General features: G+C 40.1%; 2 protein-coding genes and 3 non-coding genes across 5 annotated transcripts; 4 read left to right on the top strand and 1 right to left on the bottom strand.

Moving 5' to 3' along the window:
- The first annotated feature begins 742 nt into the window (after positions 1–742).
- Positions 743–816, top strand: trnan-guu (transfer RNA asparagine (anticodon GUU)). Its single transcript has one exon. It is a non-coding gene; the product is annotated as a tRNA-Asn (tRNA).
- A 1534-nt stretch (positions 817–2350) lies between these two features.
- trnan-guu (transfer RNA asparagine (anticodon GUU)) lies at positions 2351–2424 on the top strand. Its single transcript has one exon. It is a non-coding gene; the product is annotated as a tRNA-Asn (tRNA).
- A 227-nt stretch (positions 2425–2651) lies between these two features.
- On the top strand, positions 2652–2724 carry trnak-cuu (transfer RNA lysine (anticodon CUU)). The gene has a single exon. It is a non-coding gene; the product is annotated as a tRNA-Lys (tRNA).
- Positions 2725–7678: 4954 nt separating this feature from the next.
- On the top strand, positions 7679–9757 carry LOC130222848 (uncharacterized). The gene is made up of 5 exons (XM_056455420.1): positions 7679–7827; positions 7914–8123; positions 8339–9103; positions 9213–9317; positions 9427–9757. Exons 3-4 carry the CDS (start codon positions 8411–8413, stop codon positions 9312–9314), a joined length of 795 nt encoding a protein of 264 aa, XP_056311395.1. The 5' UTR covers positions 7679–7827; positions 7914–8123; positions 8339–8410; the 3' UTR covers positions 9315–9317; positions 9427–9757.
- A 2937-nt stretch (positions 9758–12694) lies between these two features.
- On the bottom strand, positions 12695–25921 carry LOC130223506 (uncharacterized). The gene is made up of 11 exons (XM_056456350.1): positions 25767–25921; positions 16485–16709; positions 16201–16371; positions 15944–16091; positions 15684–15841; positions 15212–15578; positions 15071–15136; positions 14809–14957; positions 14522–14728; positions 14219–14427; positions 12695–14138 (listed from the first exon to the last, which is right to left on the bottom strand). Exons 2-11 carry the CDS (start codon positions 16691–16693, stop codon positions 13525–13527), a joined length of 2298 nt encoding a protein of 765 aa, XP_056312325.1. The 5' UTR covers positions 16694–16709; positions 25767–25921; the 3' UTR covers positions 12695–13524.
- Positions 25922–27194: the final 1273 nt, after the last annotated feature.

Here is a 27194-nt window from a genome sequence, read left to right as displayed (position 1 = left end):
TATTCCAGTTGACTTAAAATCAGCATCAAACGTTACACAGGTAGGGAAGGTATTGATCAAAACAGTGACTAGAATGAGTTTCTCACTAGCCCGGCTATCTCAGTCGGGAGAGCATGAGACACTTAATCTCAGTGACATTAGTACAAGCCTCACGTTGGGTGTTTCTGTTACCTTTCTCTCTGTCTTTTCGGCAGCTTTCATTTGGGTTCATTCAGCAGACCAAGTGAGACAAAGTTCAGCGTTTCTACCACAGTTGGTATATGTAGTCTGAGTCTCTGTGGCACAATCGGTTAGCGCGTTCGCCTGTTAACCAAAAGGTTGTTGCTTTGAGCCCATCCAGGGACGAACGAAGGCTTTTGCTGCCTTGTAACTGCTAACACGTGCACCGGGCAATGATCCTGGGCCACGTGCTGTCTGGCGTTACAAGATGACATCAGGATTTAGCAGAAGTTTGTTGTCCAGTGCCTGGATCGGCCAAGTTACTTATTCCAGTTGACTTAAAATCAGCATCAAACTTTACACAGGTAGGGAAGGTATTGATCAAAACAGTGACTAGAATAAATGTATTGGAAGCCCGGCTAGCTCAGTCGGTAGAGCATGAGACTCTTAATCTCAGCGTCGTGGGTTCGAGCCCCACGTTGGGAGTTTCTCTCTCTCTTTTCGGCAGCTTTCAATTGGATTCTTCGAGCATACCTATTGAGACACAGTTCAGCATTTCTACTACAGTTGGGGTGCTCTCTAAGTCTCTGTGGCGCAATTGGTTAGCGCGTTCGGCTGTTAACCGAAAGGTTGGTGGTTCGAGCTCACCCAGGGACGAATTAAGCTTTTCTCTGCCTTGCAACTGCTAACACGTGCAATGGGCATAGATCCTGGGCCACGTGCTGTCTGGCGTTACAAGATGACATCAGGATTTAGCAGAAGTTTGTTGTCCAGTGCCTGTATTGGCCAATTTTTTTATTCTAGTTGACTTAAAAAAAACATTAAACTTTACACAGGTAGGGAAGATATTGATCAAAACAGTGACTTTCTCTTAACTGAGCATCTCACAAGCCCTGTCTGGCGTTACAAGATGACATCAGAATTTAGCAGAAGTTTGTTGTCCAGTGCCTCTATTGGCCAAGTTACTTATTCCAGTTGACTTAAAATCAGCATCAAACTTTACACAGGTAGGGAAGGTATTGATCAAAACAGTGACTAGAATGAGTGTCTCACAAGCCCGGCTAGCTCAGACGGGAGAGCATGAGACACTTAATCTCAGTGATGTTGGTTTGAGCCCCCCGTTGGGTGTTTCTGTTACCTTTCTCTCTCTTTTCGGCAGCTTTCATTTGCATTCATCCTGCAGACCAAGTGAGACAAAGTTCAGCGTTTCTATCACAGTTGGTATATTTAGTCTGAGTCTCTGTGGCACAATCGGTTAGCGCGTTCGGCTGTTAACCGAAAGGTTGTTGCTTTGAGCCCATCCAGGGAAGAACGAATGCTTTTGCTGCCTTGCAACTACTAACACGTGCACCAGGCAATGATCCTGGGCCACGTGCTGTCTGGCGTTACAAGATGACATCAGGATTTAGCAGAAGTTTGTTGTCCAGTGCCTGGATCGGCCAAGTTACTTATTCCAGTTGACTTAAAATCAGCATCAAACTTTACACAGGTAGGGAAGGTATTGATCAAAACAGTGACTAGAATGAATGTATCAGAAGCCTGGCTAGCTCAGTCGGTAGAGCATGAGACTCTTAACCTCAGGGTTGGGGGTTCGAGCCCCATGTTGGGCGTTTCTCTTACCTTTCTCTCTCTCTTTTCGGCAGTTTTCATTTGGGTTCATCCAGCAGACCAAGTGAGACAAAGTTCAGCGTTTCTACCACAGTTGGTGTGGTTAGTCTGAGTCTCTAAGGCACAATCGGTTAGCGCGTTTGGCTGTTAACCGAAAGGTTATTGCTTTGAGCCCATCCAGGGACGAACGAAGGCTTTTGCTGCCTTGTAACTGCTAACACGTGCACCGGGCAATGATCCTGGGTCACGTGCTGTCTGGCGTTACAAGATGACATCAGGATTTAGCAGAAGTTTGTTGTCCAGTGCCTGGATCGGCCAAGTTACTTATTCCAGTTGACTTAAAATCAGCATCAAACTTTACACAGGTAGGGAAGGTATTGATCAAAACAGTGACTAGATTGAATGTATCAGAAGCCCGGCTAGCTCAGTCTGTAGAGCATGAGACTCTTAATCACAGGGTCGTGGGTTTGAGCTCCACGTTGGGCGTTTCTCTCTCTCTTTTCGGCAGCTTTCAATTGGATTCTTCGAGCATACCTATTGAGACAAAATTAGGGATTTCTACTACAGTTGACTTGCTCTTGAAGTCTCTGTGGCGCAATTGGTTAGCGCGTTCAGCTGTTAACCGAAAGGTTGGTGGTTCGAGCCCACCCAGGGACGAATTAAGCTTTTCTCTGCCTTGCAACTGCTAACACGTGCACTGGGCATAGATCCTGGGCCACGTGCTGTCTGGCGTTACAAGATGACATCAGGATTTAGCAGAAGTTTGTTGTCCAGTGCCTCTATTGGCCAAATTACTTCTTCCAGTTGACTTAAAATCAGCATCAAACTTTACACAGGTAGGGAAGGTATTGATCGAAACAGTGACTAGAATGAGTGTCTCACAAGCCCGGCTAGCTCAGTCGGTAGAGCATGAGACTCTTAATCTCAGGGTCGTGGGTACGAGCCCCACGTTGGGCGTTTCTGTTACCTTTTTTTCTCTCTTTTCGGCAGCTTTCATTTGATTCATCCTGCAGACCAAGTGAGACAAAGTTCAGCTTTTCTACAACAGTTCGTTTGGTGTCTGAGTCTCAGTGGCACAATTGATTAGCGTGTTCGGCTGTTAACCGGAAGGTTGGTGGTTCGAGCCCACCCAGGGAAGAACGAATTCTTTTGCTGCCTTGCAACTGCTAACACGTGCACCGGGCAATGATCCTGGGCCACGTTCTGTCTGGCGTTACAAGATGACATCAGGATTTAGCAGAAGTTTGTTGTCCAGTGCCTCTATTGGCCAAATTACTTCTTCCAGTTGACTTAAAATCAGCATCAAACTTTACACAGGTAGGGAAGGTATTGATCGAAACAGTGACTAGAATGAGTGTCTCACAAGCCCGGCTAGCTCAGTCGGGAGAGCACGAGACACTTATCTCAGTGATGTGGGATTGAGCCCCACGTTGGGTGTTTCTTTTACCTTTCTCTCTCTTTTCAGCAGCTTTCATTTGGGTTCATCCAGCAGACCAAGTGAGACAAAGTTCAGCGTTTCTACCACAGCTGGTATATTTAGTCTGAGTCTCTGTGGCACAATCGGTTAGCGCGTTCGGCTGTTAACCGAAAGGTTGTTGCTTTGAGCCCATCCAGGGACGAACAAAGGCTTTTGCTGCCTTGCAACTGCTAACACGTGCACCTGGCAATGATCCTGGGCCACGTGCTGTCGGGCGTTACAAGATGACATCAGGATTTAGCAGAAGTTTGTTGTCCAGTGCCTGTATTGGCCAAAATTTTTTTATTCCAGTTGACTTAAAAACACCATTAAACTTTACACAGGTAGGGAAGGTATTGATCAAAACAGTGACTTTCTCTTGAATGAGCATCTCACAAGCCTGGCTATTTCAGTTTGTAGCGCATGAGACTCTTAATCTCAGGCTCGTGGTTTTGAGCCCCAAGTTGGGTGTTTCTGTTACCTTTCTCTCTTTTTCGGCAGCTTTCATTTGGATTCATTGAGCATACCTATCGAGACAAAGTTCAGCGTTTCTACCACAGTTGGATTATTTAGTCTGAGTCTCTGTGGTGCAATCAGTTAGCGCGATCGGCTGTTAACTGAAATGTTGGTGGTTCGAGCCCACCCCGGGATGAACAAATCTTTTCTCTGCCTTGCAACTGCTAACACGTGCACTGGGCAATGATCCTGGGCCACATGCTGTCTAGCGTTACAAGAGGACATTAGGATTCAGCAGAAGTTTGTTGTCCAGTACCTGTATCGGCCAAGTTACTGATTGCAGTTGACTTAAAAACAGCATCAAACTCTACACAGGTAGGGAAGGTATTGATCAAAACAGTGACTATAATGAGAGTATTAGAAGCCTGGCTGGCTCAGTCGGTAGAGCATGAGATTCTTAATCTCAGGGTCGTGGGTTTGAGCCCCATGTTGGATGTTTCTGTTACCTTTCTCTCTCTCTCTTTTCGGCAGCTTTTATTTGGATTCACCTGGATACCTATCATGACAAAGTTCAGCGTTTCTACCACAGTTGGATTGATTAGTCTGAGTCTCTGTGGTGCTACCTGGATCAGGATCGTCTGTCTCGGTCTCTCTACTCGTCCAATCGTTGCGCTCGCTCTCCATTGTGAGAATGGATGGGAGCCAATCGCCGCTCTCGCTCTCCATTGTGAGAATGGATGAGAGCCAATCGCGTCGCGTGCAAATGAATGACAACTCCGCTGTCTTCTGACGAGAGTACATCATCATATAACCGATCAAGGTAAGTTATTTTTGTCAACGTCTATATCTACTGATAGAAGTTGTTTTGTCGATTGTAGTCTTTTGTTATGTCAGTCTTGGCTGATTTATAATTTTATGACAAGAACTTTAACAAAAGTCACCCTAAATTCACGTGCATGGTGTCAAAGGTCACGACCCCGCACCCTGTGTGTTTAAATTAATAACTGTATCTATATATACATGCATATATACTGTATATACAGTTGTTTGGATGTGTTTATCAAAACGTTTCTCGACGCGTCAACAGCTCCCTCCCCCCGTATTTCTTAGCCAAAAACAAAATAAAGTTTACACAAAAATATAGGCTTTTTCTGCTAAATATTCATTAGCTAAATGAATTGTAAGAATAAATTAAAAGGTGTAATTGCCTGCCTTTTGTTGCTAACTGTTACTACAATGGTGTACCCATAAATGATATTGCTACTAAATGATAATTAGCTATATGAATTATAGTTATTTATAACTAATGTGTTACAGTCATTCTACAGTGAATAATAAAAATGTCTGTCTTTTGAACCTAAATGTTTATTATAATGTTTACTATTGTGTTATCGTGTTATAATTACCCATCTGATAACATTATCAATTAATTAAATATTTCATGTTTCTATTAATTAATATGTTTTAGTACTAGGGACTTTTAGTCCCTTTACCATAGCAGAGAAATTACCTGGGAAATGTGATCTTTCTTTCGCTTGTTTCAGGCAACAGGCTACAGTATTGTAATTAATGCACTTGTTAAGTTTTATTTACATTTTATGTTCAGATGAGCACTAAGCCAAAAAGCCACAAGGCCATGGGTGATGGGGAGTGGATGGCCAGGTTGAGAGTCTTTGCCAGCTCTGGTGTTTGGCCTTCTGGAGCAGGCAATCGACCAGCTCCAAGACGGAGGAAGTGATATGACATTTATCAGAAGGTAAGGCAAAATTACTTATACTTCATGACATTATATGTAGTATGCAGATTGGTTGGCAATGGTGCAAACAATATCAGTGCTTTGACGTTAAAAACTCTTATCTCCTAATCATGAAAATAAATAACCATAGAATAGAAAAATAAGTACACAATGTCAAAAACAATAAATATGTGATTAAATTACATGAAGAATGTTTCTAAATAATGATATGATTAATTAAAGTATTCGAAGCAAAACACAGAGGTTAGAAAGAATCCTCAGATCTTTCAAATCTATCTTTTCAGCATGAGAAATGTCCCATGCATGCCCGCGGACAGACCACCCTCTTTGGGGGATCCAGGACCTGCAATTGTGTATTTCACACCACTAAGGTGATATACTAAAAAGGCATTAATGATAATGCAACAAATATATATTTTTATTAGTGCTGTTATGCTTTTTCACTATATCTTTTTTTTTTTTTTTGCAGCCTGCCACTTACACCCAGTCTCCCACTGCACCACCAGTCTGAGGCTTCAGGCACAGCTTCTGGCACCACTGGCCCACAGTCTGAGGCTTCAGACACAGCTTCTGGCGCCACTGGCCCACAGTCTGAGGCTTCAGACACAGCTCATGGCGTCATTGGCCCACAGTCTGAGGCTTCAAACACTGCTCCTGGCACCACTGGTGCACAGTCTGAGGCTTCAGTGCCATGGTCTTTCCTAAGGCCCCCTCTAAGTTTGTCAATGGTGAATATTTTCTGTGTAATTAATGCTTGCTTAAAACCTTTTAGTATGTTTTTGACAGGATGTACATACCACTAGCTTCAGAATGTTTCTAGCATAGTCCTGCAGGTTAATGGTGTGGATGCCCTACCACCTGTGGAAGGTGAGGTTCTCCTGCCCAACTTGTGGCAAGAATCTGACAGGTTTGGTGTCCACAAGAGGGCTCGAAAGGTCCTGGACATTGACAGATACTACCTGATGTTGATTGAGACACTCAGGTGCACTATGTGTTCTCTGAACTATCTGTCAACAAGTCAGATTGTCCGCGACCAGCTTGACCTGCCACACCAGAAAATGTTCAGACTGATTCTGACCTGCAAGTAGGTATAGCAGAGTAGAAAATGTGGTAGTTATGTAGACCCAAACCACTGACCCTCCAATAATTACCTGCAATTAATTACAACAACAATGCGCATTTCAGGTATGCCTGTGACATCCTTGTCATTAGGTTGCTCCGGGACAGGACATTAGGCAACAGTCCGGCTCGACTGGTGAAGCAGCTGAGAGAAAACCATGGGGAGAAATGGCTGAAGAGGTTGGCACACTATCTTGGAGAGTGTGCTGACTTTGTTGATCGACCCAGCCTTTTTCCTGTGGCCTGCCAGGAGCCTCCAGAGCCCATCGACATCCCCACCAGTCGTTGGCTACTCTCAGTGTATGGCAGGGACATCCTCTCCAGGCTAGACCACATTAAGGCCAGCATCACATCCATCTTTGGGACTATATTAAAGATTCATTCTACCAAACAGGTAATGCATCACTGACTCTCAAAATTCTATATTATTGCCATATTATTATTGTTGGCTGTGATAAAATTCGAACATAAATGCTTTGCTACATTTATAAATTCCAGATCACAAAGAAGTTGGCTGGTCATGGACGTGGGACAGCACTCTGGGTGACCTCCATTAGCAATGAGATTGGCCAGATTCTGACCAGTGTCCTGACAGTGCAAGAGGGGCCAGGGCTGAACAGAATGGTGGCTGGTGTCATGGAGCGGTACCGCCATGTGGACTGTGGCTGCTGCATATATGAGGGAGCGACCAGTAAGTTGCAGAATAGGTTTAGAGAATGGCCAGATCTTCACATAAGGCTGGACATATGGCATTTTATGAGGTGGCTGGCTGTGGGCTGCACCACTGATGCCCATCCGCTATACCCCACCTTTATGGGATGCCTGTCCGCCTGTATCTTTGAGTGGGATGCAGGAGATCTCAGCCTGTTGCGGCAGGCAAAAAAAAAACAGCTGATGCAGGAGGGTGTGCCATCTATAAGTGATGACATGGTGGACAGAAGCATCACCAAAAAGGATCTTAGCCGTTACTGCCGCAGGAGGACACGTGGCGAGGAAGACACCATATGCCTGATTGAGAGGCTGCTGCAGGAACTCGGGGAAGCAAATGGGAGGGACCTTATGGGTGTGCCCTTAATGGATGAGGTGCACATGGAGCACATCTGGCGTGTTCAAAAACATCATATCAGATGCATCCAGGATGTGCCTGGAGTGCCACTCTATATAGAGGTAGGCACCACCACAAAGTCTGGGGTCATTCTGACAAAGTATCGGTGTGCTAGACGGTCCACATCCCTGGAGTCTTTTCACTGCCACCTGAACAGGTTCATTCCAGGTTGGTATCTCACATGTGTGAACTTCTAAATAATTTTTAAAATGTAGAAAATTGCGCCTTTTTATTAATTTGCTTTTTTCTGCTAGGAACCAGTGCCAATGCACTGAATTTTCAACTATACCTCCTGGAAGGCCTGAACAGGTGGAACCAGGATCAAGGGACTGCGGCTGTGACCAGCAAGCCAGCATCCCTTCTCACATACTCCTGGCATATGGCCCACTCTGTCAACACCAACAGCCTGAAGGTGTTTGGTCGGGCTTTTATACCAACATTCAGGCCTCCTGCCCAATACACCGGTATGTCATACACTTATGTGCATAATACTTTTGGTTTGGGGGTGTTCACTGTTATTTATTTATTTTTTTTATTATTTGCATCACCAAAGCCAACCATGTGGTGAGTGGCAAATACAGAAGTCTAGATATTATTGAAAGTCTTTGTAGTATTATTATGGAATGCTTTAAATATGATAAGTCATAAATGTCTGTGTCTTTTTGTTCTCCATTTGTAGGAGAGCTGCTTGGTGTTGACTACCTCCTGAGTCAGACTGGACAGCCCATGGCATTAAACCCAGACTCAGGAAATGTTGGAGGATGTGGATGAAGGTGGGGAAGAAGATGAGGGCTTCGGGGAGGATGAAGTATATGATATAACTGTGCCAAGTCTCTCCGATGACCCAAACTTCTCCATCTCCTCCCACTTCCTGCCCACCTCTGAGCCCATTGCCATGACCCCAGCTGCTGTCTCTTCCATCCACCCAGCTGCCTCCACTGCCCTGGCAACTAACTCCTCTATCCATCCTCCAGCCTCCACCACCCTGGCAACTACCTCCTCTATCCATCCTCCAGCCTTCACCGACCTGGCTGCGACCTCCTCCATCCACCCTCCAGCCTCCACCACTCTGACTGCCACCTCCTCTGCTGTTTTTACCGGCCTGGCTGCTGCCTCCACTGACTATCCTGCTACTGTCTCCACCCAGTCTGCTGTCTCCACCGCCCTGGCTGTTGCCTCCACTGCCTATCCTGCTTCTGCCTCCACCCAGTCTGCTGTCTCCACTGCCCTGGATGCTGCTGCACGCTCCACCCAACCCCCTGCCTCCTCCATCCAGCATGCTTCCTCCTCCCAACCTGCTGCAATCACCATCTTCTCTGATGCCTCCTCCCAGCCTGTTGCCCACTCCACCCAACCTACTGAACCCTCCACCCAGCCTGATGCCTCTGCCACCCTGGTTGCTGCCTCCATGTTGCAGCAAAGCACATCGACATCTGAGTCTGGTGTATGTAAATATCTTGTAACCTATCTATGTTTACGCATCTACAATCTATGTTTTGTGCCTATGTTTGTTATGTGTGTGTGTATTATAATTATTATTTAAATTTTTTTAGGCTGTGGATGGCTCAGGTGTACCAGGTATGGACAGAGTGGACAGCCTGGCAGAGTATCTTGTGGACCTGAGGAATCAGCCCTCCCTTGTCCTCACCAACTAGCAGGTAAGGAATATAAACCCACTCTTTGTTCACTCTTTAACTTGTCATACTTGCTTACCTTTTGCACATTTTGCTTTCTCATTAGCATGTATTATCTGCTTTTTCTGCTTAGGTGAGCAATATTGTTGCTCTTTGGCAGAACCTGCTGGACTATGACAAGCAGAGGGTGGTGTTTGCAGCCAGGCATCAAGCAAAGCTGGACACAGGGAGGTTTAGGTCCCCAAAGAAGAGGCAGGAGTTTACCCCAGGAGTGGAGAGTTTGAAGAGGCATGCCCTGACCACCTCTGCTCCACTTGCACAGTGGCCAGATTGCTGTCGCTTGGTTGAGACTATTTTTTGTCAGGCTCTGTGCCATACATAGAACACCCAAAAAGAAGGGGACCGGCACAGTGTCGAGATGGGATCCCATCCTGGCAGACTACAGAAAAATCAGGTGCAGCATTCTGGCCAATGCTATAGTGATGAAGCAGATTAACCTTCAACTGGTGGATGTGAGTCACACCACCCTGGTACAGTGGCATAATAAAAAAGTTAAACAGCAGGACACTGCAGTTGTGATTGCAACTTCCAAGCCGCTTGTCTGTGGTGGCTGACCCCCTATTGCCTGCCAATGTGCGCCCCCCCATCTCCACCACCTCAGCAAGGCCCGGCTAACCAGTACCACTTGGCCAGTAGCACTGTGGGCCAGGCTAAACTAAAAAGAAAAAGGACCATTTTGTCAGACCCACCAGCTTTGCCACCTGCTCAGATGCAGCAAGCCCAACGGCAACTTATTCCTGCTCCACCACCAGGGACTCAACTGGTCATCCTGATGCCAGTGGCCTCACACGGGTCTATGATGGCTTCTGCTTCACCGGCTTTTGGGTTTGGCCTCCCTTCTGCCCCTCCTGCCATTCCATCCACACCTGGTACTGCTGTTGCTCCCGTTCGTAAACTGACCCGCAAAGTACAGTATAATACATGTAAGAAATGTGGGCAGTTTAGAACAGCGGAGACTGGACTCTGTAGAGGCCTTGCCGAAGAAGCAGTGGTTGGAAAGAATTAAAAAAGGAGAAAAATAATAAAAATGTTCCAGAAGACCTGGGCACTTCCTGAAGTGTTTATTTTTAATATTGACATTTAAATATTTTCAGGGGTCTTTTGTTTTACTTGTTGTTGTTTTTTACTTTAAATTATAATTTAAAAAAATGTAAATTTCTAATTTATTTGTTTTTATCATTTGTTTATTTGCACATTTTGTATTATTTTTATTTATTCCAAGAAACATTTATTTATGTAGACTGCTTTATTTATTTATGTGTGTAATTATTTTCTCTTCTTTTGCACTTGTTTGCACTGCTGTTGAGCTATTATATTGTAAATGTTAATAATTGGCTATGACTAATTTTAAATAAACTGTTTCTCTGCTTGTTTCTTTAGCTGGTTGTGTTTTGCCATAGTATAATTCAAAAAATTAAATGGGCACAAAATGAAATAGTCCAGAAAATAATGTTTCAATAAAGAAACTAATTTGTAGTTTCTCTATACTTAGCAAAATACTTAGCAGAAATGTACCTAAAAGCAAATATATTTATAATAAAAAAGCTAATAAAATATGTAGTATTAATCAAATGTTAATAGTACAGAGTGACTTTTTTACCTGTAAATAAATTATTAAAAACTAAATAAAAAATATTTTCCTCTTCCGCCCATTTTTCTTCTCTTCTTTCTCTTTTTCCCTCCTTTTCTTCTCTTTTTTCCTCTCCTCCCTCTCTTCCCCCTTCTTCCCTCTCTTCCCCCTCCGTAACAGACTATTGTTCCCCAACACTCACCAATGTATATCAAGCAGAAATGGGAAAGGGAAGCCAATATAATAATAACAAATGAGGAATGGTTAACTATTTAAAAAACACAGATGGTCACAATTCAGATTCATGAAGGGAATTTATTTGGAAAAATGTAATCAGGTTCTTTATAACACCTGAAATAAAATACTTTCAAACTAGAGATCAAAAAATGGTGAATGCTGGAGAAAATGTGGAAATGTATTGGCAGATCATTTCCACATATTTTGGCACTGTAATATTATACACACCGTTTGGCAAGATTTAAATAAAGAGATAAATGTAATAATGCGATTGAATCTGGAATGTAATTTTAAAACTATGTACCTGGGAATTTACTCTGCAGAAATACCAAAAAATGATGTGTATCTTCCTAACACACTACTAACAACTAGCAAAAAGGCCATTACAAAGAAATGGCTCAAGAAAGATCCTCCATCTGTAGGCGAATGGTATGATATTGTTAAAGAGGTGTATGACATGGAAGTACTGACATTTACCTTGAGACAACAAGACTATAAAATGTCTGCATACTGGGGTAAATGGTTGAGAAGAAAAGTATTGTTTTAATTTCATTGTGGTGCTTTTATTTTATATGTTTGGAGCCTGTTGATCTTTGACATGAAAACCCTTAACAAAATTTTATATAGCAACATTTTATTAACAATAAATATAAATGTAAATAAGATTGTATTCGGTTACCTTTGACACTTGTATGTCTTTTTTGTTTCCATGTTCCTTTAAAAATGTCTGATTGTGTGTTTGCTTGTTTTTATTGCTGTTTTGTTCTAAACTGTTTTGAAAAAGGAAAAAAAAAATGTATCATCATCATCATCCTGACGCAAACTCAGCATGCAGTTTTGCTGCTGTTAGATCAAAAACAACGGCTGCCATTCATGTTCATACACTGTAAAAATAATTCTGTAGGCCTGTCTGTCTTTATAAATAATGTCTTACATTTTACACTGAATTTTGTCCAAAATATATTGACTTTTTTTTCTCTTTTGCTAAAATAAATTCTTATTGTATTTGACTGTATATTATCTCTTTTGAATTAGGCTAGCTGCCTTATTCTCTTCAAAGAGCAGCTCTCATACAGAGCCTGTTATTTCAGTGTTTTTCCTTCTTTCTTGTCCTCGGCTGATCAAATGGTAAATTTGGAATTTGATCATTGAGTTGTTTTTCCCTGTCATTTTCCTTTTTTTCTTATTTATTTAAACTATCACACACTTTTCAGGTGAAGGGGAAAAGTGTTGCACTTATCTGAAAAACCTTTTTATGTATTAAATAATAAAGTGTTTTTTTTTAAAGGATTACTTGTTTTTAAATGAAATAAATAGTTAGAATTATTGTTAAATATCCTAAACACTGTGTCTGTGTTTACACCTTTATTTAGTTTAAAAAGCATAAAATGAATGTGAAATAACAGTACAGTGGAAGACTATATATAATAGTAATATAAAATAATAACTACACTAAAGAAAATAAACAACTTCCAGTACATACTGTAGGACTCTAATGGTCCATTGCATGTTCAAAAATTGACGGAGATCTGAGTTGAAAATTAAGAAGTTTTATTTTGAATGCAAGAAGTTAGAGAGTACAAGTTCTGCGCAGAAGAGATGTAACCTCAGTTCAGCTCTTTTTAAGGCTCTCCTTCATGCTTTTATACTGTCTTTCGCACATTATCTAATCCCAACCCTCTTGATTTATATGGTGTCGCCTTGACAGTTTGACCATTCAGCAACCAGACGTTCCTCTTTCTGGTCTCTGTGTATACCACAGAAAACTGAACAAAATCTGAACATTAATCAAACAACATAGAGACAACATAGGTAATGTCTTAAATTAAAAATGGTGGTGAATCCTAGGATGAATATACTATAGCTTGCTTAAAGAATTAACATGCCTGGTTAATTCTCAGCAGTGAGGTCCATGGCTTTTTTTGTGGTTGAAATTAAGGGTTCGTGGGAGGGAGGGTTACGAGCAGCTTCAGCATACTTACCAGGCTGTAATTCCACATGTGTTGCAAAGAATCCAGAGAGAGAGGAGAGAATATGGAGTAGCCTACTCACACTCTCACTATTGCATAAAGGAAGCTTATGAGAAAAAAAGAGTGAAAAAAGACAAGTCAGTAAGAGAAAATACAGTTCTCTGGAAGTGAAGGTGAATGGTTTGTAAGACCCACTCATTCAGCCTATTACAACCAAGTCTCTATTTAGAGAGAAGTGTTGGTGCTTGACATTGCAGGAAGAATCCTTCAGGGTGAGAAGAGCAGTGATGGTTGTCCAGAGTCCAGAGAGAGAGGAGAGAATATGGCCACAGGTGGAAACTTGGAGTTGGACATGTTAGAAGTGAGTGAGAATGGGGGATGGAAAGATGTTCTTTCACATCCAGTCCAATTCCAGCCCTTTCCCGGCAAAAGATCTCCTCTTTGAGCCATAATTATAGAGTAACTCCTCATCACTCAAAATGTCTTTTGTAGCAATGAAGAGAATGATGTCTCTATCATTAAGGACATACAGCCTGGGCCGGATATTGGCTCTTTTGCTGGAGTGACGTATCAGGCGTCCGTAATTGAACTTCATGGGATGGCACTGGCAACTTTCTTCATGTGCGTCAATGCACATGGCTTCATGTTGCTTGTTCTTATAAAAAAACAAATGTCCAGGTCTAATGCCACTGGTCGAAACAATTGCCATCCCATCTTCATGGCTAACCAGCTGGCCGTGGTATTCACAGACAACCTCCCCAATCTGAAAGGGTTTTTTGGTGAAAACACCATCACCCTTGTCAGGGACGGGTCTGACAGTCAGTCCTTTCCAGCGTTGAGACAAAATCATTTTATGCACAAAGCTGCTGTCGATGACCGAGTCCAACCTGGCAACAGGCTTCCACTGCTTCAGAACCACTGAAGCCTGTGGGACATTTGACGTCCACCCTTGTTTGTCCATCCAGCGGTTCATTTTGGACTCTGATGGCTGCTGTCCAGCAAAATGTTCTAGAAACACAAAACACATCAGTATTTGGCTATTCTCACTCAATTTCACTGTTTGTGTCATTAATCATCTGTATACTCACCAAGAGCATGCTGTTCACGCAGCTTGAGCTGCTCACTACGCCAGCGGTCATAGCAGTGCCTCTCATGTTCTGAGCCACACAGCTCATTCCTGCGTGCCCTTTTTGGAGGAGGCCCCTCCAGAGTCACTGGACAGAACTGCTCAAGAGTTTTGTAGGCTGTCTCTTCGTCCACCCTTGTCTCTTGGCTGGAAGCTCTACTGGACCTTTGTCTATAAGATCACAAAAAATAAATATTAAAGGAAGGAATGGCAAGGCTGTGGGTTGCAAATTTAAGAATAAGGATCATTGTTGTTAGATTCTTACCGTGTTTTTCCAGCAAGCTGATCTAGCACACTTAGAGCCAGAAATGCATCTGAAGACGTTTTCCTCATGTTGTTCCTTTCAGCTGTTTCTGGCATGTGCCCAAACAGCCGTGCCAACACATTTCTCTCCACTTCTGACTTCAGGTTTTGTGCTGCTGCCTCAAACACTCTCTGGGCATCGCCAAAGGTCACACTGGGGAGACTGTATCTGAAACACAAGGCATCGTAAGAATGCAAAAATTGGACGGATGAACACGTAGAGTTAAAGACAGGTGTAATGTTGCTTACTTGTCATGTAGTCTTTTTAAGTCATTGGAGGGGTTATAAATCGATCTCCCACTACTTGATACAAAAAATGAATCAACTGCCACATCGTCGCCGGTGCGGTTTTCTTGTAGCATTGCTGGCCGCACCTCATTGAAGTACAAGTCAAACCACTAGTTAGAGAAAGGACAAAAATAAGTATGACTTAACCACAATATATTTATTGCTGTTATAATTTAAAGTACAATATAAACTTACAAGTTCCTGTTCAGTGTGACAACAATACTTTGTGCTCCTTCACTGCAACACAGACACCATTCTCTATCCGGCTTCTCCCCTCCCAATCCTCAACCTGCAAACAGACAGTTTTGCACATTGATGAAGCATAGGACGAAAGAAGAGAAGGGAGGGAAAAACAAACACTTACAGTCATCTGTGTCACTACAGCAGGTCGCTGAAGTAGCTTCAGCATGATAATAGCCTCCAGGTAGTACAGGACGAGCAGCCGTTCATTTTTAGTCAAACAGTCCCCTGTGATGGCTCCTGGATCCTGCATTTTACACATCACGGCCTGGAAATCTTTGAATGCAGCCTCCAAAACAGCAAGGCAGTCCTTTGGCAAAATTTCTTTGCCATTCCCAAGCTCTGACTTTTTCCCTGTGACCTCCATGCTCACTTTTTTGGACATAGCACTCTCTATTTCATACAGCACATCCAAAAAACTCTCACAGTCCTGGAACAGAGATGGATTGTTGTGGCGAATGTCTGTGGTGGTAATAATGTATTTCATGAACCTTGAGAAGAGATCAAAATTAGGTTGTTACAGTCAGAACACAGCACAGCTGACATTATTAGTTAACACGTACATGGCAAACTTGTGGTTGTTCCACATTACCGACCTCTTGAGACTCTTCCAGTAGTTGAACACTGTCCATTTTGAGAGCTTTGTATCTGACAAGATGTTAAAGTACTCTCGCACTTTCTCCACCTGACGAACAAACATCAAGTTTGGCTCAGTGGGGTCCATGTAATGTAAGAACCTGGACACTGTTTCCACCTGAAATGACACATTTCACAATTAAATAAACTCTCCTGCATAAAACAAGACCTGCATGTACATTTTTTTGCATGTATACCTTCACTCATTTAATTAACTTACTACTTGTTTGCTGTTTTTATGTCCTAGGTCAATGTGCAGGTCCTTATTAAATCCTGCTAGAAGGGGGTGGTCAATGGAGTGCTTATTGTAAAAGCCTTTTTTGACCATTTCCACCCTCACGGAAGAGGTCCACTTCGGTCCAACAGTGCTGAAATAAAAACAATAAACAGCAGGTGATTAAAACGACTGTGTCTTTTAAGAGAAATCATATCCACAGTGTACATTTATTTTCTGGGAATGCCGATGTGAAACTGTACCTCTGATAGTACTCTCCAGAGCTCTCGTCAGATAAGGGCTCATTTGGAGGCTCAACTGGACCTTCTCCAGAGCTTTGAGACACAGAAGATGTAGTCGATTGAGCTGGTTCCGGGAGGAGTGAAGGTAAGTTATTAATGACCAACCCCCTCGACTGCATCTCCGCAATCATCCTAAAACAAGGAACATAAAATAAGGTCAAATAAACAATACCAAAAATGCAGATTCATTAATGTGTAGATGTTTGATTTGAAGCCAGATACATCAAATCAGAGAAGTTACAAACCTGTCCAGAGGATTAGTAGAGTCCAATATGTCACGAATTTCTCCAAACTCCCAGAAACGTCCTCTGTGACAGAATTCGGACAACTCCTTCTTGGCCTCTATGACGACAGCCTGGATCTCTGCCTTTGTGCTGTTCCTCATACACACCTCCCTGAGATGCCCAGGAAGAGAGTGAGGAGCCTTTTTGCACACAGGGCAGAGGAAAAACATGCTGCTGTGAAAGGATCTGTGTGGATAATAAAACAACATGTTATAGAATGAAAAGACCAAGAGCAGCTTTGTGAAGGTTTGGGGTTTACTGCAGCCCACCCCAACTCCAGGTACAGGAACAAAGGAATGAGCTTTTTTATTTAAAGATAAAACCTAAAATAAAAATATAATTTTCAGTAATAATCGATTATATGGTTTTATATATATTTGTGTGTGTGTGTGTAATTTTAAATAAGACAATTAAATGAAAAAATAAAAAGCTTGTCAATAAAATTGTTTATCCATAAGAGTATGTGTTAGGGTCTTGAAATTCAAATAAAAAAAGAGACTTGTAACACATTTAAAGTTGATTTATACTTAGTTTGGTGATAGATACAATAAATAAAATAGAATATTTGATTTTCTGATATATGTCTGCTCCAGGATGGAGGAACACATATCCTTTCTTATGTCTTATGATTATTAATAAAGTTGAATGGTTAAGAGTCTAGATCATATGATGACCATGGTGTCATCTCTCTTTAGAGTAAATCTGGAGTAATATGTGTGTGATTGTTTGTCTGTATGCCAAATGATTTGTTTCCTCAGGATCTAGCCAGCCAGGTCAGAGGTCATGGAGACCTCTCGAGTGGACCTGGAGTCTTGAAGAATCGGAAACAAATGTTTCCTGAGTTATTTGCCATTTTAAGTTAAATCTTTTAAAGTGAAGTGCTTTGTATGTAAGCTGCCAGTTTGGATGTTGAATGTATTTTAATATATATTATTCTTATATTGTTACATACATGTAAGAACAAAATATATTTTAATAATACACATATATACTGTACATACAAAATTTATTGAAACATAATTTGTTCTTACATGAACACAGATCTTTACTCTCAATTGTTGGCTGGAGTGGGTGTTAATGTTATTAATTAGCTAATGTTGCTGGGTGATGGAGGTATGAATAGTCTCGTTAGCACTTTGTTGTTCTTACATGAATACTGATCTGAACTCTTAATGGCTGGAGTGAGCTTTAACGTCTAATTTGCTTATGTTTTGCTGTGGATATATGTATGGTCTCGTTAGAAAGGTATTGTTCTAAACCATTGGTGCTTTGGTGGTAATAGTCAAATGCAAGCTTTCCCAAATTACTGCCAGAATTTTATTAAAAATTCATAAAAAAAACTGTTCTGTTTAATTGACCTGTTGGTCGAGGCTAATACAATTTCTCCTGTGTATTCCATTGTAGACATGGGCCGATATAAGATTCTGATGGTATGATAACCTTGGATGAAAAAATCAGTTTCTCAATATTGTGATTACTGCTCTAAAATATATTCTCTTTAAATGTCTGGGTAAAAAACAAAACCTTTTCCCTTTTGAGCACAATATATTTTATTTTGAGAAACATTTTAAATTATTTGGAATAGTAAAGTAAAGAATGAAAATGAATCATTGACTTCTGCTGTCTTTATTAGCTTAAAAAACACTAACTTCTTTACATTTTAAAATGGCATCTTTGGATATATTTTCTGCTGGAGATACTGTTGTCCTAAAAAAAAAAAAAAAAAAGTAATAAAAAAAAAAAAAAAACCTTACATACACCGTAGGAACAATATAGCAGAAACTTTTGGCAGTTTTGAAACCTTGACTTTTTCAAACTTCGATATACATTGAAAACGTTACACAAACATGTTTGTGTGTGTGTGTATATATAACTATTTAAACCAAACCCTAACACATACACATTTTAATTTCTAATCTATTGTGTGTGTGTGTGTGTGTGTGTGTGTGTGTATGTATGTATGTATGTATGTATGTATGTATGTATGTATGTATGTATGTATGTGTATATATATATATATATATATATATATATATATATATATATATATATATATATATATATATATATATATATATAGGGGATCAACCTACGTTTTAAGATCGATCAGGGATTTATTAGCTCATTTCAATGAACTGTATCTTAAAGATTCGAATCATTGATTCGACTCAATTAAGATTCGACTGAATCAGATTAAAAGATTCACTCTTTATCTACCATTTGTCCTGCAAATAGAAGACATCGTATCTTACCAATCTTGTTAATATTATTTATGTGGCCAACGATAATAACATAACACAGTATTGGGTTAACTTTTAGCAAGGTAACAAGATCTACAGCTCGAGGCAATGACTTAGAAGCACATAAACAAGAACACAGTTCTTACAAAATGAGAATAAAGATTTAATGAGCTACACTATGATACATGAAACTAACTACGTAATAAGCAAACAACAAACAAACTCACACACAAATTCACACATACACATAGAGGAAGTTCAGAGGATGTAAGATGAGTTGAACAACCGTCCCAAACTAATTCTGATACTTCTTCCAAGATCTTAGAATAACACCTGAGAAACCACAAAAGCTTCTCTTTATCTGCTTAAGATCAATCTGCACCAGATCAGCAAGAGACAACATTAGTTTGTGGTACTTGCGCCCTTTTTGCCAAAGTCGAATTTCCCTTGCCGGCTGACCTCAAGGTAATACGGTGCTCCTGATTAGCTTGTGGCTTCTGTGACGTCCTTGGGATTCCCTCGCTCGTGAGTGGGTCGTTCTGGGTTACCGAGGTGACGGACTGCTGAGAGTTGGTTTGCGGAAGTTCGTGCGGTTTCGGTGGTCCCGAAACTTAAGAGGTTTGCATGGAGAGTTCGTGGTGACCCAATCGCTTGGCGGTGCAATGTCCGAGCAGGCGAACGGGGGCAGAAAGCAATAGCATGTGCAAGCCAGCTAATGCAAAAAGCAAAGTTTCTTGCAAGGTGTTTTAAGTGACGTGGTTTGGTCCATCCCCATGGCACTGTCTTCCAATGAGCAGTTGCCATGAGGGGCGGGGCCACGCCCCGTACCATTGTAGAAAGGGTCAATAATTAACAGACTGCATGTAGAATTCTCGTGGTAAGTTTTGTGACTATATCACATCAAAAGTTACAAGACGAATACTGTTTGTGCTACTAGTTTTTCATTTACACCAATGTATCGCAAATGTCCCTAGCTTTTGTTCAATACCAGACATCATACATTTCAGACACATACAGATCATTTTAATCTGCTATAAGGGTTAAAACAACACATTAATTTACCTGGTTGGTTGGAATAAACAGCATATGAGGAAAACTAGGGCATATTATTTAAAGATACATCTGCCTTAGTTCTAACATTTTAAGAGATTGTCTTTTGTTCGTATGCATTATTTCTCTTTGTCTCTACGAAATTGTACATCTGGCAGGATGTGCTCAAGGCGAGCACATGACCATGCAGAGGAGTCATTCAAAAGTCTCGTGAGGCGGTTCCCGCTGAAAATCCTGTAAAGCCCCATTGTCATTTGCTAAGTTGGTTGAAGGGTCTTTCGAATATCTGCGTACAGAGTATTGGTCAAAATAGTCAATCAATTGATCCTCTGTTATCGTGATGTATAGGCCCTCAAGCCAGTTCAATGACTGAGACAATCTGGCACTTGCCCAAGATTTCAGATTCAACTCGTGTTGACCATTGCAATATGCCCATGAGTTACTTCACACCATATTCATCGAACCACTTGCAGCAGCTATTCGTCAAAACATCTACATCAAAGGAGTTCAAACATTAAACATACACCACAAAATAAGTCTTTACGCTGATGACGTATTATTATACTTACAAAATCTCCAAACATCATTACAAGAAACAATAAAACTTATTGACACTTTCTCAAATATTTCTGAATACTCAATCCACTAGAATAAGTCTGCTATACGCCTATTAAATTCCACCAGTGTGGATGTGACATCCCAAACACCACAAATCCCTCTGTACACCAACTACATCACATATTTGGGTTTCAATGTTCCCCCAGGCTGTCAGAGTTGTTTGCCCTCAACTATACGCTGTTACTTAAAAAAATAGATGACGATCTTCAGCGTTGGATAAACTTACCACTATCCATCATGGGCAGAGTATCAGTAACCAAAATGTCCATACTCCTAAGAGTAAACTATTTATTTTCACTGATTCCAATACAACCCACCCATACCTGTTCAATTCTACTGGAAAATCATGACCCCAAGAATTAAATTGACAACCCTACAGAAATATCACGAGTCCAGTCGAGTCCACATCATTCACAACACAAATAAAGAGATTAAAAATGAATAAATAACAGTATAAAACTATAACAAGAATTTAGCGAACTCTCTGGCTGCCAGCATTTAAAACCGCCACCGCACAACACCGGCAGGCAGCAGCAGCACGCCTTTACCTTAAACGTCTAACCAAAAATAGCCATATCAGCGTGGCTAGGTCTAGGACAATAATGTCTTTAAAATCAGCAATAGTTTGTCTTCTACCGATGTGTTGAAAGAAAACAAAGAAAGGTAAGAGCTTATTTGAATTGTATATTTATATCATAGGGACGATGTTTACTGTATATATGCTGAAGATATTGTTTTGTTGCTTATATTGGTGTCAATATATCCGCAAAGAACTGCGTTCAGCGCTTGATTTAGGCCAGGGCTTCTCAAATCCAGACTCCATAATATTCAAAGTTTTCCTACAATGACGTGCCACTATCATCCCGTTTCATTTTCCATTACTTCCCCCTTATGATTAATATTTCTATGCAAAGTGAAAGTACCGTCAACACAGCCGATCTCAAAAGTGATAGAACTGCAAGAGCTGTTCAAGAGAATTTTGCTTTCGCTTTATTTTTGGCTTGAATGCACGTTAATATGAATATAAAAACGTCTGCATTCACTTTCTTTCCATTAAAGTGGTGCATTGATCGTCACAATTTCTGAATCAGTGTAGCCTGCATGCTGACTGACGGACGCGTTCCTTATAATAAACTCATCCCAGATCAGCTTCTGATTTTGGGGGGTAGAGTTAGGAAAGTATAAAGAGTGTGTAAACTTACAGTAATTAAATAATGGAATAACTAAAATGTTGTAATAATGATCTTGCTTCTAGTTGCATATTAAGTCTATATAAGCACAAATGGATTTAATATAGAATTATATTTAAATTCAGTCAACATTAAGAATGGATCATCACTGGACTAAGTCCACAAATTCAAGCAATATTATAATCTTTTTAAAGAGAGAATAAGGTTTGTGTAAAAATTAATATTCAGGTAATATTATGATGAGAGACATTGGAGAGATTGAGTTTTCCTGTGTCCACAGTGTGAGTCTTCTGTGTGAGAATAAACATTTACTGATTGTGTGCGGCAGTATATCTGCCCTACATGTTGAATATGCAAGAGAGAATCTGATAATGACAAATTTCTGATTTGAAAATAGTCTATTTATATGTAGTCAATGACAAAGTGCAAGAATATGAGTATAGCATAATTAGTATTAGCATCATAGTTTCATTTAGAAATTATTCAGAATTATGCATAGTTGTATGCTGATGTCATCACTGTCTTTTAAACTGAGGACCAGGACCATGACCTATCTTCAAAAGCCCCCTGCCCACCATTTATTTATAATGTTTTTATAAACAAATAAATTAAAGATTTATTTTAAATAAATAAAAGTATTATTAATTTTATTATACAATTAATATTCTAAATAAATAACATAAATTTGTCCTAAATGTAACTGGAACACAAAGACATGTGATATACTAAGAGTGATATACTAAGATCATTTAAGAAGTCTTTTGCAAGAATATTCATTTAATTTGACAATTCCATAAGATACAAAAAATTATCTGTGGGCTGCACAGTAGCGTAGTGGGTAGCGCTGTCACCTCACAGCAAGAAGGTCGCTGGTTCGAGCCACGGCTGGGTCAGTTGGTGTTTCTGTGTAGAGTTTGCATGTTCTCCCCGTGTTGGCGTGGGTTTCTTCCGGGAGCTCTGGTTTCCCCCAAGGTCCCAACACATGTGCTATATGGGAATTGATGAATTAAATTGTCTGTAGTGAATGGGTGTATGGATGTTTCCCAGTATTGGGTTGCAGCTGGAAAGGCATCCGTTGTGTAAAACATATGCTGGATAAGTTGGCAGTTCATTCTGCTGTGGCGACCCCTGATTAAATAAAGCGACTAAGTCGAAAATAAAATGAATGAATGAGAATTATCTGTTGTCTTTTTAGACCTGAATCGTGAACTGTTTTAGGCCTAATCTTACCTCCCTGACTCTTCATCCCTCCTTTCTGCTTTATAGCTTGGTTAGATAAAATAAGATCATCTTCATATTGTTTTAATTTTTGTTTTGTCCACTTGCAAAACTCACTGTGCCGACATGAAAGGCCGTTACACAGGTTTCACAATGCATGAGCATTGCGTATTTTTTCGACGTGTCCCACAGTTGCAAAAACTTTTAAGTATTTTGAATGTACAATTGCTTTATTTAATTAAAAGAATGTCCAAGATGAAGCTAATAAGTTTCTTATGAGTATATGTACACTAGCAGTGGAATTTACCGGAATTCACTCGAAATCTTACCTAGGGCTTTAAATTGGTTAAGGCTGGCCTAATCATGATCAAGCTGGATAATCGCGCGCACACACCTGCTTTAACACACTGCAACAAAGCGATCATTTGAATGGATGAAGATGTCGGCCTCATGGAAACGAAAACTTGATGAAGAGAATAGACAGTTCAAAGTTGAATGAACAGATAAGTATGTGTTCATTTTGCCACAGCCAGCTCGAATCAGTGACCTTCTTGCTGTGAGGTGATTGTGCTACCCACTGCGCCACCGTGCTGTCTGTGATGCATCTTATCGATGTTTATTAAAAACAAGTTATGTAATATCAATTGTTTCATACCTTTGACCTTTATAAAAATTCAGATTTGGACCTTTTAATATAGACATTGAGAACCCCTGTTTAGGCTATCACTAACAGGCGGACCCAGATCATCAGCCTAGAAATCTGCACTGGACAGTTTTTTTCAGTCTCATTCCTGCTGGGTTTTATTTTGCACCAATTCGCCCCCGCTATTTATTCACTCTGTTTATTTGGAACAAATTTCTTCTGACTGTTAATTCCCTGTTAAGACAAGAGCGAAGCCGAATGGTCTCTCTTTGCTGAACCTTTATGTTCTGTGCAGATCTGGGTCAGGCGGCATGAATATGGTTTCATTCACTGGGGCTGATAACAGAGTTCTCTTGAATTAATGTTAATTAAAATAAAATGTTGCCTCGGTAACGTAAGCGTAATTTAAACAGAAGAAATGTGAGAAAGTGGCATGAGAATAATGTCAGATGTGTGGGTCTTGTAAAATAATAAAAGTTCTACATATATTCTCCTATTTTCATTTTAATTTGAAGCAAGTAAAAAAAAATACAACCCATTTTGTAAAATGTATCAAAAGTTTAAAATATTAATTTAACAGTTTAATTGTTAATTGAAATTTGTATTTGATTTATTATTTTTATTACTATTATTCTCAATTTTTTTAACTTTGGTGTTACCATGGCTCAGTGCTTAGCAATGTTGCCTCACGGCAAGAAGGTCACTGGTTCAAGTCCCGACTGGGCCAGGAGTGTTTCTGTGTAGAATTTGCATGTTCTTCCCGTGTTGGCGTGGGTTTCCTCTGGGGGCTCCTTTTTCCCCCACAGTCCAAACACATGCGCTTTAGGGGAATTGAATTTACTAAAATATCCAAGATTTGTGAGTGTGTGTGTGTGTGTGTGTGTGAATGAGAGTGAATGGGTTGCGGCTGGAAGGGCATCCGCTGCGTAAAACATATGCTGGACTAGTTGGTCGTTCATTTCACTGTGGCGACCCCTGATAAATAAGGGACTAAGCCAAAAGAAAATTAATGAGTGAGTTTTATGACTGTGTGAACTCGGCCGGACTCGACTCGGATGTTAACGACTCAGACTTAAGTCCAACTCGACCCTTTTGGACTCGGACTCGAATGGTTAAGGACTTGGTCTTGACCCCAACTCTAGCAAATTCCATAAGGTCACAAATTTCCCACTCACACCATTTAAGTAAGCCCCAATCTGGAATAATCCTGACTTCCTAGCTAAGTAGCCACTGAACTTTCGCACACGGGCAGATAAGGGAATCACACAACCTCAACATATCTTTAATAATAATAACCTGGCACCATTTTCCCATATATCCCAGACATACAGCATTGGGAGTAATTGCTTGGAATATTTACAAATCAAATCGTCAATTAAATCAAAATTACTTAAAAAAAAAAAAAATCAATCTTTCCCACTGTTTCCGGTCTAAGCTGCAGTCATTGTCGAGTTATTATGGGTTTCACACATCAGTATCTGCTTCTAACTCGAAAGAGCTTCAGCCAATAACAGGGGACACAGGGAACAACTCCAAAGCTGTTTCAGCATTTGTATTTTCAAGTTTGTCAGATTTGACAAGCATTTAGTTTGTCCAATAATACAACACTGTAGCGGTGTAACAGTAGTAGTAGCAATAGGTTGATAACCTTAGAAAAGGAACAAATATATAAATATACAGTATTATCAATACTGGCTTAAACAGAACACAATATAATGTAAATAAAGACATTTACTTTACAAACTTTGTCTCAGTGTCCGATAATTTGCATATTCAAGTAATATTTCCAGTATTAATGCAAGCATTTCACTTTACATAACCTATTTAAACAAATGAACAGTATAATTAACTGAATATTGTGGACAAAATAGTATAATGCACAAAATAATCAACTACAGTGCAACAAAACAGCAGTTATGTTTTATATTGCACATAATTATGGATAAGGCGATGCATATGACGGTCCTATACAGGTAAAGTTGGTTTTATATTCGCACATTCGTTCATTTAGAAGTCTATATATTGTTTACCATGTTACTTTGAATATTCGATCGGAATTAGCATGCAAGTATGACTTGAAAACAACATTAACACTGTTTATTTGACTGTGAACAATGTTGTACTTTGATAGTTATTGGCTGCTAATATGATTTCTCTATTTAGAGTTTGCAAATAATACTTTTATGAAACTACATTATTAGGGAGAATCTCTGAATATCCCAATATAAAACCAACGTTACCTCTATGACGGTCCTTTATAATTAGAAAAAGTCATTTCTCATACCATCAGTGTCCCTGAGATGACCAAGTGCTGATGTGCTTCCCCTTTCTCACTCACTGCAGCTTTAAACTTTATGCATGCAATCGTGAGTGTTTATTAATGCAGCGATGGCGTTCTCCAGCTTTCAGCGCTTGTCGGCGTGCATCTGCCATGTGAGTTTTCCGTCTTCCGCGTTGACTCGGCACTTTCCGTATCTCTTCGGCAAGCTCCGTCAGTCAATTGCCTCCGCCAAATACTTTCAGTTTTGATAGTTCCGCCTAATTCCTTAATGCACTTGTAATAATTTTTTTCTTTTTTATTGTTGCAAAAAAAGTTTACGTCGCAAAACAGGGAACAATCAACATCGCAAGACATGTTTATCATTAAAAGAAAATTTGTAAAATTTTTATAACTGCAACACAGAGCAAGCAGCGGTACAAAAGACCTACATCAAAGGAAAAAACAAAACATAACAATAAATATTCTGAAAATTAAGTACAGAGAGCTTAATGCATTGATTAATATGAAGTGCAAATCCGCGATTTACAGTCATGCTGGGCTTTTCCCTCCATATACTTCCATTCATACGCATGCGAATGCGTCAGACGGGAAACGCAGGGTCATGCGTTAAGTTTCGCAGTTTGCTGCGGTGCAAAGTTCAAGCTTTATGAACGCTGACCTGCGAAATCGCATCACTGGGGGATACTACAAGTCTGTAAAAATGAAATATCTGGTTAAATATTTTAATATTTAAAAAAAAAAAAAAAAAAAGTATTGTGAAAAGTACAGAGCCAGGAGTGACACTTAAAAATAAAAAATTTAAATCATTCAAACAAGTAAAATCACACTTAAATGTGTAAATAAATAATTATTGGATAACACTTTATTTTGATGGTCCATTTGAGTATTAGTAGACGGTCTGCTTAATATCTGTTAATACTGCTCCCTTAACAGACATTTAAAATGACTATAAGTAACTTTGCAAGTACATGCCAATTTACACTAACCCTAACAGTCTGCCTATAATCTAATGAGAATTAGTTGGCATATAGATGCACTGCAACTTAAACAGGTCAGCGCCAACAGCCTAGTGGTTAAGTGTGCTGACATAGCACCCTGGTGCTCATAGCAACCAGAGTTTGATTCCCAGCTCGAGGTCCTTTGCCAACCCTTTTCCTCTCTCTGCTCCCAATACTTTCCTGTCTGCGACCTCCACCATGCGGTCCAAATTAAAAAGGTGAAAACCCCCTTTAAAAAAAAAAAAAAAAAAAAAAAAAATTAAATTAAACTGAACATTTACTTTGTTCATGCTGTGGGTAGTGTATTAAAATAAACTTGAACAGTTTTAAAAGAGTATGTTTACACATGTCAAATTCTTTATAAAAAAAAAAAAAAAAAAAAAAAAAAAAAACAACAATTAAAAATATTTCAAGTTAAAAGGTGATTTATTAA

This window comes from Danio aesculapii, chromosome 4 (assembly GCF_903798145.1).
Source record: "Danio aesculapii chromosome 4, fDanAes4.1, whole genome shotgun sequence".
Lineage (NCBI taxonomy): Eukaryota > Metazoa > Chordata > Actinopteri > Cypriniformes > Danionidae > Danio > Danio aesculapii.
Note: the sequence above shows the minus strand (reverse complement) of the source record. Positions and strands in the feature narration are given on the sequence as shown.